The sequence below is a fragment of the Schistocerca cancellata genome, chromosome 7, assembly GCF_023864275.1.
Source record: "Schistocerca cancellata isolate TAMUIC-IGC-003103 chromosome 7, iqSchCanc2.1, whole genome shotgun sequence".
Classification (NCBI taxonomy): Eukaryota; Metazoa; Arthropoda; class Insecta; order Orthoptera; family Acrididae; genus Schistocerca; species Schistocerca cancellata.
This window is the reverse complement of record NC_064632.1, coordinates 281,287,054-281,301,752: the sequence shown is the minus strand read 5'-3', so window position 1 is coordinate 281,301,752 and position 14,699 is coordinate 281,287,054. Positions and strand designations below refer to the sequence as shown.

Sequence of the window (14,699 nt, the reverse complement as noted above, 5' to 3'; positions counted from 1 at the left end):
ATTCAGCCTCACCATTGGATTGTGGATGGAACGGCGGGGCCGTGACATGCATAACGCCGTGACAAGCACAAAAATCCGCAAATTCGGAAGAGGCAAATTGCGGACCATTATCAGTAACAAGAGTAGAGGGGAGGCCTTCCAAAGAAAAAATGCGGGCGAGAGCACTGGTGGTTGCTGCGGTGGTATGCAACGTGCAACAGACAATGAAAGGAAAGTTAGAGTAGGCGACAATTATGAGGAGCCAATAAGTATCTAAAAAGGGTCCCGCAAAGTCAGCATGAATGCGCTCCAAGGGCTTCTCAGGTGAAGGCCACGGTGACAAAGATGAGTTCGGGGCAGCGACCTGTGACGCACAAGGGCCGCAGGCAGCGACCATGTGTGCTATTTCAGAGTCGATGCCAGGCCAGTACACGTGACGGCACGCCAGAGATTTTGTGCGAGACACACCCCAGTGCCCTTGGTGAAGGAGACGCAAGACCGAAGCACGCAAAGACGCAGGTACCACAACACGCGGCGAAGCATTGTCGTCAGTGGAGAGGAGGATAACACCATCCCTAGCCGTGAGGCAGTAGCACAAAGCGTAGTAGTTCCGCAACAGATCAGAAGTCTTAGCGGACGGGCGATCTGACCAACCCTTCTGAATACAGTGTAAAACCCGGGAGAGGGTACGGTCAGAACCCGTAGCTGCCGCCAGCCTGTCCCCAGTGATGGGGAACCCATCCACAACCCGCTGCTCGGCAACATCCAGGTGGAAACACAATAGTTCGTCCCTATCGAATGCCTGATCAGGACCCATGGGAAGGTGAGACAGAGCATCAGCATTTGCATGTTGAGCCGTTGACCGGAAATGAATCTCATAATTGAAACGAGACAAGTAAAGAGCCCAACACTGGAGGTGGTGTGCAGCCTTGTCGGGAAGTGACGTTGATGGATGAAACAAGGAAACAAGTGGTTTGTGATCCGTAACAAGATGAAATTTTGAGCCATAGAGAAAAACACCAAACTTATGAAGAGCATAAATAATGGTCAAAGCTTCTTTCTCAATTTGAGAATACTTTTGTTGGGCATCCGCGAGCGTTTTGGAGGCACAAGCAATGGGTTGTTCATGACGCATGACGCAGACCAGTGAAAAGGCACGTTTTTATGCAACAGGCAATGCAACGGCTGAGCCACCAAAGCCACAGACAGTAAAAACTTGTGATAGTATGTTATTTTCCCCAAGAAGGCCTGCAGTTCCTTAACAGATGTAGGGCAAGGAAGGGCATCGATCGCAGCGACAGTTTGCTGAAGCGGACGAATACCATCCCGAGAGAGTTGAAACCCCAAGTACGTGATAGATGCCTGAAAAAATTGTGATTTCTGAAGATTACACTTAAGACCAGCAGTCTGTAAGACATGAAAAAGTGTGTGTAGAGTTTGAAGATGTTCTTCAGTGGTGGAGCCAGTGACAACAATGTCGTCCATGTAACTGATACACCCAGGGACAGGGAGCAATAATTGTTCCAAGAATCGCTGAAAGAGAGCAGGGGCGCTAGCAACCCCGAATGGCAAGCGTTGGTATTGATAGAGGCCGAAAGGCGTGTTAAGGACCAGAAACTGCCAAAGCAGCATCGAGAGGAAGTTTATGATAAGCTTCTGACAAGTCAATTTTAGAAAAATACTGGCCTCCCACAAGTTTAGTGAACAGTTATTCAGGACGGGGCATAGGGTAAGTGTTGATAAGGCATTGAGCATTTACAGTGGCTTTGAAATCGCCACAGAGACGAATATCACCATTTGGTTTAGCAACAACAACGACAGGAGAGGACCACTCACTGGAAGTGACAGGAAGCGAAACCCCTAAAGTAGTGAGACGATCCAACTGCCATTTTACCCGATCACAAAGGGCCACAGGAATCGGCTGAGCCCGAAAAAAATTAGGCCGAGCAGTAGGTTTGAGCGTGATATGAGCTTCAAAGTCATTTGCACGGCCTAACCCAGGAGATAAAAGGGACGAAAATGTCGTCGACAAGGAATCCAGTTGAGCATAAGGAACAGCATCACAGACGATATTGACAGAGTCATCTATGGAGAACCCAAAAACGCGAAAGGCATCGAAATCAAAAAGGTTTTTTGTGTTGCTCTGGTCGACCACAAATATGGGAACAGTGCGAATGACGGATTTGTAAGATACCTCAGCATTAAACTGTCCCAAGAGAGAAACCTTCTGTTTATTGTACGTCCGTAATTGCCGAGTGACAGGTGACAGGAGTGGAGAACCCAACTGAAGATACGTCTGAGAATTAATTATAGTGGCAGCAGAACCGGTATCCACTTGCATGCGAACATCTCGACCAAGGATTTGGACAGTGAGGAATAACGTCCCTGAAAGGGAAGAAGTGCAATTGACAGACAACACAGAATCAGAATCAGCGTCATGTTCATGAACATCATGTATGCGGTCGGATTTGCAAACGGAAGACACATGACCTTTCTTTTTGCAATTGTGACACACAGCCCAACGTTGTGGACAATCCTCACGTGAATGTTTCGTAAAACACCGTGGACATGAAGGAAGTTGCCGGGGGTTTTGCTGCAGTTTCTTAGCGGGTTGTTTACGGCTAGGTCGGGGCTGCGCGTGGGAGTGCACTGCGGCCACGTCGGCCGGCGGGGACGCGCCACACGTGTTGTCAACAGTGCACAATGGTTGTATTTCCCCGACATCACCCCATGCCTCTATTTGCGCCCCAGCGGCGCGAGAAATTTCAAAAGACTGCACAATGGAGAGAACTTCGTCTAGAGTCGGATTCGCCAACTGAAGGGCACGTTGCCGAACTTCTTTGTCGGGCGCCGACCGGATAATAGCATCCCGTACCATGGAATCGGCATAGGATTCTTTGTAAACGTCAGTAACAAACTGACACTTTTGACTGAGGCCGTGAAGTTCAGCAGCCCAAGTGCGATAGGATTGATGTGACTGTTTTTGACAACGATAAAAGGCAACACGAAAGGCTAACACATGCGTTTGCTTTTGAAAATAGACAGACAGAAGTGAGCACATTTCAGCAAAGGACAAAGACGCAGGATCCTTCAAAGGAGCCAATTGCGACAACAACTGATACATTTCAGGTGAAATCCAGGAAAGGAACAGAGACTTACATGGTTGTTCGTCCGTGACATGAAATGCCAAAAAGTGCTGTCGAAGACATTTTTCATAATCAGACCAGTCTTCCGCCGTCTCGTCGTAAGGAGGAAAAGGAGGTATAGCCAACGACAAGAAACGGCCCGCATTTCACGCCACAACGAAATCACGAATCGCCGCTGTTAGAAGCGTTTGCTGTTCAAGGAGATTTTGCAATAGTTGCTCAACAGTAGCCATGGAACCCTGTGGGTCAACGGTGAAAAGGAAAAATCCACTACCTCGTCGCCAATTGTTTTAACGTCAAGTTTAACACATATATTTCAGAACGACACAACACATATAAGTCACAGAGTAAGTTGACAAGCAAGACATGTGTACACGTTAGCATTCGAATGATCACTGAGTCCCAGTCTAGCGGCCGCTGCTCGGCTGGCCGCTTAGATGGTGCAGCTGCTGCATGGCTGGCAGACAGCGCCGCATGTAGAGGACGCGCGTAATTGCGGAGCGGCGCTTTGAATGATTGGCGAGTCACAACAGTTTCGTCATCCATACAGTAACATTTGCAAATGGATCAATGCTACTTAGTGCTACTCTTGCTCCACAATACACAAATTGCTACAGACCAACTAGATGAAGATGCTTAATTGACAACAGGAAATACTTATGTTTATCTTGTAGACAAGAACAAATATTAATTTCTTTTGAAACTGAATGTTACTTACAATAAATACTGTTATTATAATATTTCAAGCAGCAACTGAGGCAGAATGACTGCAACTATTTTAACAACATAATTTCATCAACATCTTAAAAAGAGTGCAATATTGGGTCTCTGGAATGGCTTAAGGATTAAGAGGAAACTAAAATAGATGTACGCCATAAGCTATAAAAAATAAATAAATAAACAAAAATAAAAACAATTTGCATGAAAATGCTACGAGATGAAATGACCATTTGGATGCACTTTAATAACTTTCTGTTGTTTTGACCACACTTTCTATTATTCCAAAATCGCCTTATGCTTTTCAACATTTTGCAATTATCAAAAGCTAAAAACTACAATACAAAACTTGTATCAAAAGATACGAAATATGTTACATTTCACTATTGATTAGAGACATACTATGAGTGAAATACGACTTTCTAGCTAACCAATGTTATATTAAACATTTAAAATTGTTCAGTAGATACATTGTATCTCATCAAAATTCCCAACCACAAGACCAGTGCAAACTGCTACCAAGGAACAAATTGGAAACACATGGACTAAACCACTAGGCAGCACTGGATACATGATACATACTCCATTTGCTTGTTCAAAACTTCATTTTCATTTCTACATCATATAAAACAATTTCATCAGTAAATAATTCACAAAAAATCACTTTACATTATTTAACAAAAAAGTACTCTTTCACAAAACAATGCATTGAGTGGTCAAAAATAATACACTGGTTGTGGCACTAGGATAGATGAGGCAAACTTTCTGGTACAAAAAATTTTGGTAACTTACAGCATATAAATTACAAGCATTAGTAAAAGTTCATAAATACCATTTTATAAGACTGTACAAAGTATAGAAATACCGGTTATGGCATGCAGCACTCACTCATGTAGAGCAGGTGGTGTCCATGCATTGCCATTTCAGCCAATGGAAGCGAATGCATAAGTGCTATATAGGAAATTCAAACAATTTGAGAGGGAGCAATCTTGGAATGTCATACACCAGTTCCAGCAACAGTACATGGCAGCCATTCAGTATTGCCTTATCTAATTAAAACTCCTTAACACCCAAAAATCCATTTAACTAAAACAGTGTAATGTTACTGTTAATCATACACTGGCAATTGTGCTACCTTACATAACTTGTTTCATTTTACTTCTATAGTGTGTTATAGTTTTTGCTGGGAATCAAAGGTAACTCTAACAGAATAAGCTGTAAATGTATGTATGACAACTTATAAAAAATAAAAAATTAAAATTATAGAGATTAGAGAGGGTGAGAAGTGAATAGGTTTAGAATTTGCACACTTAAAATAACATATATAAGATCTGTGATTCTATGAACATTTCTTTTCCATAAATAACAAGAACTGTAAAATACCATGCAATTAAAGGAGGAGGGGGAAGGGAAGGGAGGTGAACAGGAAAACAAGATTAATCTTCACATACTGAAAAATTCCTTGCAACTGTTTTTAATCCTTTGATTACAAATGTTTTCTTTTCTTTCAACTATTTCTCATTTAATGGTAAATATTATCATTTACCAGTAGTTCAGTTCATGAAGGTTTAATCGGTGAATTTCTTTTTTAAACAAAATGATGGGATGTTGAAACTGTGAGATGATTTTTGGGAATAATAAAGAATGTAGTCCAAAAACCTGAAAGTTTCAAAGTTAAAATCAAACAATGGAAAGACCACATAGGAATATCAACGATGTAGGAGAAGACAGGTTGTTATTTACTGTAAAGAAGACTTGCTACGTTGCAGACAGATGCAATTAAAATACATTTACATAAAGCTTTCGGTCACAGCCTTCATCAGAAAAGAGAGACACACAGCATTCATACACACAAGCAGGCACGCCTCATGCACACATGAATGCCAATTTCAGCATCTGGAGCTGGCAGTCATGTGTGCATAAGTTATAAAGTTAAATACTATTGTATCCAACCTTACTTTTGATGTTTAAGGAACTTGCATTTCCAATACTATGTGTCTGGGAAGTCGAAAATGTGAAGCATACAGAGAAACACTAATCATCAGAAGCTAACAGGCAAGAGCAGTGCTAATAATCAACACACAATGCTATATCATCTTATTTTTTTAAAATAACACTGTAGTTTTGTAGAAAAAATTAACATATGATGTTCTTACTGTTAAAATGTCAGAGTCCAATGAGTTGGTTGCACTCGAGACCAATTAATGGAAATCTACAATCACTTTTTATAACCAAAAAATGAAATAAACAGGTAGTTACATCAAATAATGCTTGAGTTCAGCTACATTTTCTCCATTATTTTTGTGATGGAAGCATTAGAATATTAGTTTACTTCACAAATTTCCAGTCCTGATTCCACATGGAATAACTTTCAGGGGACATTACACACACAGCTGCAGAAACTATTCACTGGGTACAAACATGCTATACGGATAATACTGTCTATCTTCATCTTCTTGTGGGTATCTGTTTAAAAAAAAAAATAAGCATACTAACAAGTCTCACAATAGATTTGCTCTTGCATAGTTTGTTGTGAAGAATAAGGCAAAAATTGTAAATAATGCTACATTAACAAATATCAGGCTAAGAACAAAAATGATCTCTGCTATCCATAACTTAAACATACAGGCAGGCCTTTGTTCCAAAGAAAGGTGCAATGCAGGCAGTATGGAAAAAATCTGACCACCTCCCTTTTGAACTAAAGATGCTGGGAGATAATGAAGTTTTATATAAAAATTCAAATTATGTCTGACATGATCATCCAATCCAAAGATGAATTTCTGAATAGATAGTACGCACCATGGTCTTTTTAACCCCAAAATCACATTTTTTAAACAAATCAAGCGATGTTTTAACTTGTCAATGAAATTCACATTTACTTGGTTTATTGATGACACGCTATAATAAATACAGAACACAATATAGATGGTCCTGCAAAACCATATAATGTAAAATAACGGTAAGAATAAAAATAAACAAAAACTTTCTTTGGGTCTCACTTTGCTAGATCAATTACAACCTAAAATATGTTCACTTTTTACAGTTTTCAATAAACTAAACTCACACATGATGGCACAGATGTGCCGAAACATGTTTTGGTAACAAGAAAAACAATGTTTTTACTTAAAAAGGAGAATCTTTATCCAATAATTTAACTGCAAACATGGAAAGAAAGCCAAGAGCTGCAGATCCAAAAGATGAATACTAAAAATACTTGTGACATGTATACATTAATGTCAAGTACTGCTGATCGACAAGAGAAGGAAAATGGAGTAGGCCCCTACCAGTGAAAAATAGCTATGTTCAATGTTGAGACACCCCAGGTTGTAACAAAAACAATGTAGGGCATACTGGATAGAAATAAACATATCGTATACAGTGGAAACATTGAGAAACAGACATAGGCCTAATCATGAACACAGTATCTGTTCAGGTAAAGATGTCGAGCAGGGAACTTCTCGAGAGACAGGTGTAAGACTACACTGTTACCGGTTCATGAAGATTTCATCAGTCACAGCTATGAGAATTCCTAAAAGGAATAATGTGTAAGGTGTCCTAGGTAATCTAAAAATATAATGATTCGTCAATTTTTTTAATCTGTATTACGTACGCTTCAGAAATAAAAGGAAAAATTGAATCAAATGGTGAATATATCCTACTGACAAAAAAAATCACTAATCAGTGACGCGTAATGAATACTCCCTTTCCAGGGTTTATCTAAATCCAGTACGGCATTAAATAAGCTCCATCGAAGAGATATGTGCAGACGACATGGCTTTCTCCACATAAATGCATTTAATAAAATACAGAATGCAAAAATTTAATGTAAATAAATCTGCAAAGAAGTTGCGTCCTACTGGTAACACCAGATTGCTAGTAAATTACAGAGCAACGGAGGGCAAGAAAATACTGCTGGTGACGTGTTTGGCCCTAAGTATGATAACGGCGTTAATGATGTCGGGCAGATATTTGTCGTGAAATTTCTGTGTTTGTTAACACCGATGACCACTAATTTAGAATACTACAATCTTGTTTTGGAAAAAATATCACTATATCGAAGAACATGACATTGATTTCTTTCACAACAAATTGAGGTGCGTGTTAATCCATGATTCAATTAAATAAATAAAATGCCAATGATTACTTACGATTCCTTGAGACAAACACCAAATTGCCGAACGTAACTCCGCGCAGAAGCTAAGAACCTGCGACGCCTGTCACAACAAACATGCGTCACTCACAGCGCAGGAAATTTAAAGACCGTTCTGGCACATCTGTAAATGTTATTCATTTCGGTTTACTTGCGACTGACGAATTTCCTTAAACAAACGCTTCTCCACATCACTGAAGCGAGCAACATTTTAACAACAAAACATATTTACACACAACTCCTGTCACCTTACCTGCCATAATGCATCAATAAACAAACAACTTCTACTTCTCCGTGCAATATGACGCAACTACTGAGCGGTCAAAGAGAATAGAGTGTAGGCATGCAATTGTTAGTATCACTTCGTTCCTTTAATGAATAGTATAGTAGGTTTGATGATTTAATCTTGATAGTTTTTTACCGTTGAATTTTTAGTGATATAGTTCCCAAAATTATTTTTATTCTCAAAAGTATGGGTAAATCAATATTTTAAAAATTCGTTGAATCTTATGTTGGCCAACCTGCCATGACTAGAAGAAGCGCAAACGCTGAGTGTTACAGGAGTTACTTCAATTACTTGTGAGTGACTTGTGAGTTTGGCGTCTGTTTTGTCATCATGGCATTGGAAGTGCTTACTGGTTGTAGGAGCAATTTTGTAAATCCTTGTCGTGTCAATCAGGATTTACATGATGGATTCGATTTTAATTTCTCAGCTGGAAATTTTACACACAACATGCAGTTGGCGAAACCTCCATTCTCGAACGTAAGTGCAAGATGTTTGCAATGATAGGTACATTTTTTCTAACATTACCAGTAACACTTGAAACAGGAAAAAGAAAACTGGCGCTGAGCGACCCTTTTTTTCCCCCTCTCTGTCAATACATCTAGCATTCTGTTCCTATTCCTTTTCGTTCATTTTTAGCCTGTATTATAGTGTGTGTTAAATACTTTTTAATGAAAAATAACGCTTTGTCGTGATTAGTTGTTATGAACAATTTTTATAACCGAAACGCCCTGCTATGACTGTTGCTTTCGGGTACAAATAGTCTTTGTTTTGCAAATTCCAAGTGCTGTCGGTCTTTATTACCATGGGACTAAGAGGAAGGCGTGACTATGGTATTCTAACTACTGAGACTGCTCTTTACAGAAAATGGTAGATTTGAGCATGTGTCTGGTTTCATTAAGCTTTTGTTGCTGTATGGCTTATCTGGCTATGGAAGGATGACCCTGTGGGATCTGGTATGTAAATGAAATTCTGAACCAGTTTTGTTCTCGCGGAACAAACTGAAAAAAATTAATTGAGAGTTTCTGGTTGTTTTCCACTACAATTTAGTCAAATTTTTTTCGCAAACAGCAGAGTGAAAATAATTAATAAAAGAATACTTGTAGGCTTCCCTTAAGGGTATACGGAACGCCCTATGCTTACAATGTTAAATTGAGCTAAAAGTTAGGAACATTTTCTCATTTGTTATTTGGACGATTCTCTTGAATTTTTTCACAGAACACAGAGATATGTTCAGCTTTTATGCTGAATTATTAATTTTGAAAAAATAATGTATAGTTTTTCAGATATTTTATTTTTTGTAAATGTTAAAAAAAGTTATACATTTTAACAAGTATTTTAAAACTTACATCCATTAATACAAAATAGCATATCTTTTAATTCAGATATATTAGAAGGTCTTAAGGAACAACTACAGAAAATTTCATCTTTCTACTATATATAGGCCCTGAGAAAATGTACCTTATACACTCGCACGCGCACACACACACATATCCATCCACACATATACAGGCACAAGCTGATATGTCTGCTTGCGCCTGTATATGTGTGGATGGATATATGTGTGTGGGGGGGGGGGGGGGGGGGGGGTGTTGCGTGCGTGCGCGAGTGTATACCCGTCCTTCCTTTTTTTCCCCCTAAGGTAAGTCTTTCCGCTCCTGGGATTGTAATGACTCTTTACCCTCTCCCTTAAAACCCAAATCCTTTCGTCTTTCCCTCTCCTTCCCTCTTTCCTGACGAGGCAACCGTTGGTTGCGAAAGCTAGAATTTTGTGTGTATGTTTGTGTATCTATCGACGTGCCAGCGCTTTAGTTTGGTAAGTCAAGTCATCTTTGTTTTTAGATATATTTAAAATAGTTCTATTCACGTCATCCAAATATTTTATACATGGTATTAAACGGGAGAGTCTAAATTTTTCGAAAATGCATTTACCCAAAAATCGATTTTTTTCATCGAAAAACTCATTCCGTATACCCTTAATCGTTTTATGACACCACCATAGTTAGAGGTCTGCTTGCAGCAGCATACAGTTGAAACTACTTCATGCAACTTTTAATTATTTTGGCTTATCCTATGGATTATTAAAGTTTCCATCCACATTGGATAGCCATTTTGTGAGTTGATGCATGAAGACAATTGGGTTGCAGCATTACTATATTCCTAGGCATTAAGTTATACACTGAAGCACCAAAGAAACAGATGTAGACATGCATAATCAAATACAGAAATATGTAAACAGGCAGAATATGGCTTCACGATCGGCAATGCATATATAAGACAACAAGTGTCTGGCGCAATTGTTAGATTGGTTACTGCCACTACAATCTATAAAGATTTGAGTGAGACATCTCCAAGGTAGCAATGAAGTAGCGATTTTCGCTTATGACCATTTCACAAGTGTATTGTGAATGTCAGGAATCCAGTAAAGCATCTAATCTCAAACATAGCTGCAGCTGGGAAAAGATCCTGCGGGAATGGAACCAACAATGTCTGAAGAGAACTGTTCAACATGACAAAACTGCAACCTTTCCCCAAATTGCTGCACATTTCAATGCTGGACCATCAACAGGTGTCATCGTGTGAACCAATGAAACATCATTGATATGGGTTTTGGAGCCAACGTCCCACTCGTGTACCCTTGATGACTGCATGACACAAAGCTTTATGCCTCATCTGGGCCTGTCAATATCGATATTGGACCATTGATGACTGGAAATGTGTTGCCTGGTCAGACGAGTTTTGTTTCAAATTGTATCGAGTGGAAGGACGTGTACAGGTGTGGAGACAACCTCATGAATCCATGGGCCCTGCATGACAGTAGGGTACTGTTCAAAGTGGTGGAGGCTCTGTAATGGTGTGGGGCATGTGCAGTTGGAGTGATATGGGACTCCTGATACGTCTAGATATGACTCTGATAGGTGACGTGTACGTAAGCATCCTTTCTGATCACATACATCCATTCATGTCCATTGTAAATTCTGACAAACTTGGGCAGTTCCAGCAGGACAATATGACACCGCCCCCCCATGTCCTGGATTGTTACAGAGTGGCTCCAGGAACACACTTCTGAGCTTAAACACTTCTACTGGCCACCAGACTCCGCAAACATGAACATTTTTTAGCATAACATGGATGCCTTGCAACGTGCTGTTCTCGTGTTGCGGCACAGGGGCCGTACATGATAATGGGCCGGTATACCAGTTTCTTTGGCTCTTCAGTGTATATCAGTCTGTAACTCATATTAAAATAATGTAATGAATGAACTTCGCACAATTCTGAGGGCTGTCAATTCAACTAAATACCTAGGAATTACAATTACGAGCAACTTAAATTGGAAAGACCACGTAGATAATATTGCGGGGAAGGCGAAACAGACTGCACTCTGTTTGCAGAATACTTAGGAGATGCGACAAACCCACTAAAGAGACAGCCTACATTACACTTGTCCATCCTCTGCTGGAATATTGCTGCGCAGTGTGGGATCCTTACCAAGTAGGATTGACGGAGGACATTGAAAAAGTGCAAAGAAGGGCAGCTTGTTTTGTGTTCTGGCACAATAGGGGCGAGAGTGTCACTGATATGATACGCGAGTTGGGGTGGCAGTCACTGAAACAAAGGCGGTTTTCTTTGTGGCAAGATCTACTTACGAAATTTCAATCACCAACTTTCTCTTCCGAATGCGAAAACATTTTGTTGACACCCACCTACGTAGGGAGAAATGATCATCATAATAAAATAAGAGAAATCGGAGCTCGAGCGGAAAGAGTTAGGTGTTCCTTTTTCCCATGTGCCATTTGAGTCAGGATTGCCTTTTGGTTTCTCATGTTCAGTATTCTTTGGCTAACTTAAGTTTCTTGTAATAAGCTTTTCAAAAATTCTTTTTCTTTTGTAACTACATTTTTCGATTACTTAGCAATATCGTCAAAAAAAAGTAGTTCCAGTTTTGTAATGATATAATGCAAGTATCATAAATATGGTGTATAGGGTTTCTTAGCAGTATTGTCACAAAGAAATCGTCAAAAATATTTTATAAACATTTCAGAACTATTTATATAGGTATTTTTGGAATCATGATTGTTTTTATATTATGTATTTGACTTTTACTGACAGAATCTACGTACTGGAGTGATACCTGTTGTGCTTATCATTCTGTCTCGTGCACTGGCTATTGACAGTCTTGTGACACCCTGATAGGCATGACATGACATGTTATGTTATGGGAACAATGTTTAGGTGAACTGTGATGTACATAGTAATTTTTAATTTTGACGTGCAAAGGGATTGCTCATTTCTTGTATGTGTACCTGGAAATTCAATGGAAATACTTTGTGCATGGCTGGCACAAGGTGTTTGTAATAACCTTTATGAAGGTGGGCTGTCATTTGGTTCTTCTATAGGTCAATGTAGCATTATTTGCATAATATTTCTAGTGTTTCTTATAATTTTATTACAGATATCTGTTGATATCTAACTTCAATCTGACTGTGATTAACAGGCCTAGGTGAACTCAAGTTAACAATCAGATTTTGTTACTGGCCACCCAATTCCACTGCAACAGCTACAGAATCATTCAAAGAAAGTCTGTGCTCAGTAGTGCAGAAGTGCACTGACCATCCAATATTAGTTGAAGGGGATTTTAACTGACCTAGTGTAGACTGGGTCTCTATGGATCCATTGTGTTACGAGTAGACATTCTTGTGTAGTAGTTCTGAACAAGTTTTCCAAAAACTTACCGTGAGTAGCTAGCTTGACAACTCCCACACAATGGAAATATTGTAGATTTTGTAGCTACAAACAGGTGTGACAGAGTGCGTGTGTGTAGAGAGCGATTAGTGATCATAAAATAGTGAAAGTGGAGACTGAAGTTCGTTGAATCCACCAAGAAGCATAGGGCAGTTTCTGTGGTGGAATGAGCAGATAGTAGTTGTTGTTGTCTGACTGAAACAAGGAATGGACAGCATTTAGTTCCACTACAATGGACGTAGTGGAATTATGGGCAAAGTTTGAACTAATTGTAAACCACACTCTTGGAGAAGAATGCGCTGAGTGACTGAACTGAGATGCAAAATACCCGTCGTGGTTTAATATCAAAATTCAGACTCTTGCATGCATGTCATAGAAATAGACATCCCTGGTGTTGTAAAGCAGTTTAAAACATGTAAAGCAAATAAGTCAACAGGTCCAGATGGAGTCCCAGTTCTGTTTCAGAGTACTCTTCAGCACTGGACCACTATGCAGTGTGCATTTATTGCAGATCTCTTGTCTATTGCAGTCCCAAGCAATTGGTGAAAAAAAGTGCAGGTAACTCCTGAATATAAGAAGGGTAAAAGAATGGACTTGCTAAAATTACAGACCAATTTACTTAATGTCGATTTGGTGTAGAATTCTTTAGCATATTCCAAGTTCAGATAAAACAAATTTCCTTGAGATGGAAAAGCTTACATAAAAAAGGATTTAGGAAGTGTCTCTCTTATGAAACTCAGGTTGCCCTTATCATGTGATATATTAATGAAAGTCTGAGCATACAGAGTAGGATCCCAGCTATGTATCTCGAAAAATGCTTAAGGAATATTATCCAGTATGGTGTCCTAAATGGCAAGTGTTCTTCAGAGAAAAGTGTAAGGTCAGGAGTTGAAATATTACTGTATCTCATTGCTACCTATCAGAACCCCTCGGAGAGCATTAAAGATAAACACCCGTCCTAATTGACCAATTGTAAAGTGACCTGTTTCCAAATTACATACAAAAATAACCACTATTTCAGTATACATATAATTCAAAAATGATGCTTTGCTGATTAACATTGTTCTTATGTGAGAAACACAATATAAATGTGAAATTAATACTGTAACTAATCGAAGGAAATGTAGCACATGGTCAGGATGTACCAGTAAACCTATCATTATAAAATTACTACAGCAAATTAAATAGAACATATAAATAAAGCACATTAATTGAATCTCTGATATGTTAGCACAAAAATTCAGGCACTAGTTGATTTGTTATAAACAAATTTAGAAATGTAATTGTTACCTGTAACATAATTAGTCATAAAATGTTATATTAACTCGTAACTAAGTCGAAAATAGGTTACCTTGTTCAGCACTGAGATTGTAAATTTTTAGCAATGTGTATCTCATATTCGGTTTCACTTTTAATTGTGATTTTACATAAAATTGTAATTTTCATTGTAGGTAATTGTTAACAAAAGTATAAATAGAGGTCACGCAGGTGCCTTGGGGCACTTGTTTTTTGGCTAGGGTTGCAAGCAAATGTATTGTAGGCTCACTCGTTTGTTGATTGTTGTGAACTCTGTGTCGTTTGATGTCAACTTTGGGTACTTTGGGTACCAGGCTCGGACACCAGAGTCCTGGAAATATATTGGTATTAAAACTGCACTGTACTTTGTAATTTATTTGGGAGT

The 14,699-nt window shown here is 39.1% G+C and overlaps 2 protein-coding genes across 2 annotated transcripts in view; one reads left to right on the top strand and one right to left on the bottom strand.

The window, feature by feature from the left end:
- LOC126091983 (uncharacterized) overlaps positions 1-8,303 on the bottom strand; it is a 288,438-nt gene extending 280,135 nt beyond the window's left edge. Inside the window, exons 1-2 of the mRNA XM_049907347.1 lie at positions 8,246-8,303; positions 7,991-8,116 (exon numbers count right to left, since the gene is read on the bottom strand). The gene's annotated coding sequence lies outside the window, so the exon portion shown is untranslated. The remainder of the gene's footprint in view (positions 1-7,990; positions 8,117-8,245) is intronic.
- Positions 8,304-8,526: 223 nt separating this feature from the next.
- Positions 8,527-14,699, top strand: part of LOC126091985 (proteasome subunit beta type-5-like) — a 64,689-nt gene continuing 58,516 nt past the window's right edge. Inside the window, exon 1 of the mRNA XM_049907348.1 lies at positions 8,527-8,755. Within this exon, the coding sequence (XP_049763305.1) occupies positions 8,609-8,755 (147 nt within the window). The 5' untranslated portion in view covers positions 8,527-8,608. The remainder of the gene's footprint in view (positions 8,756-14,699) is intronic.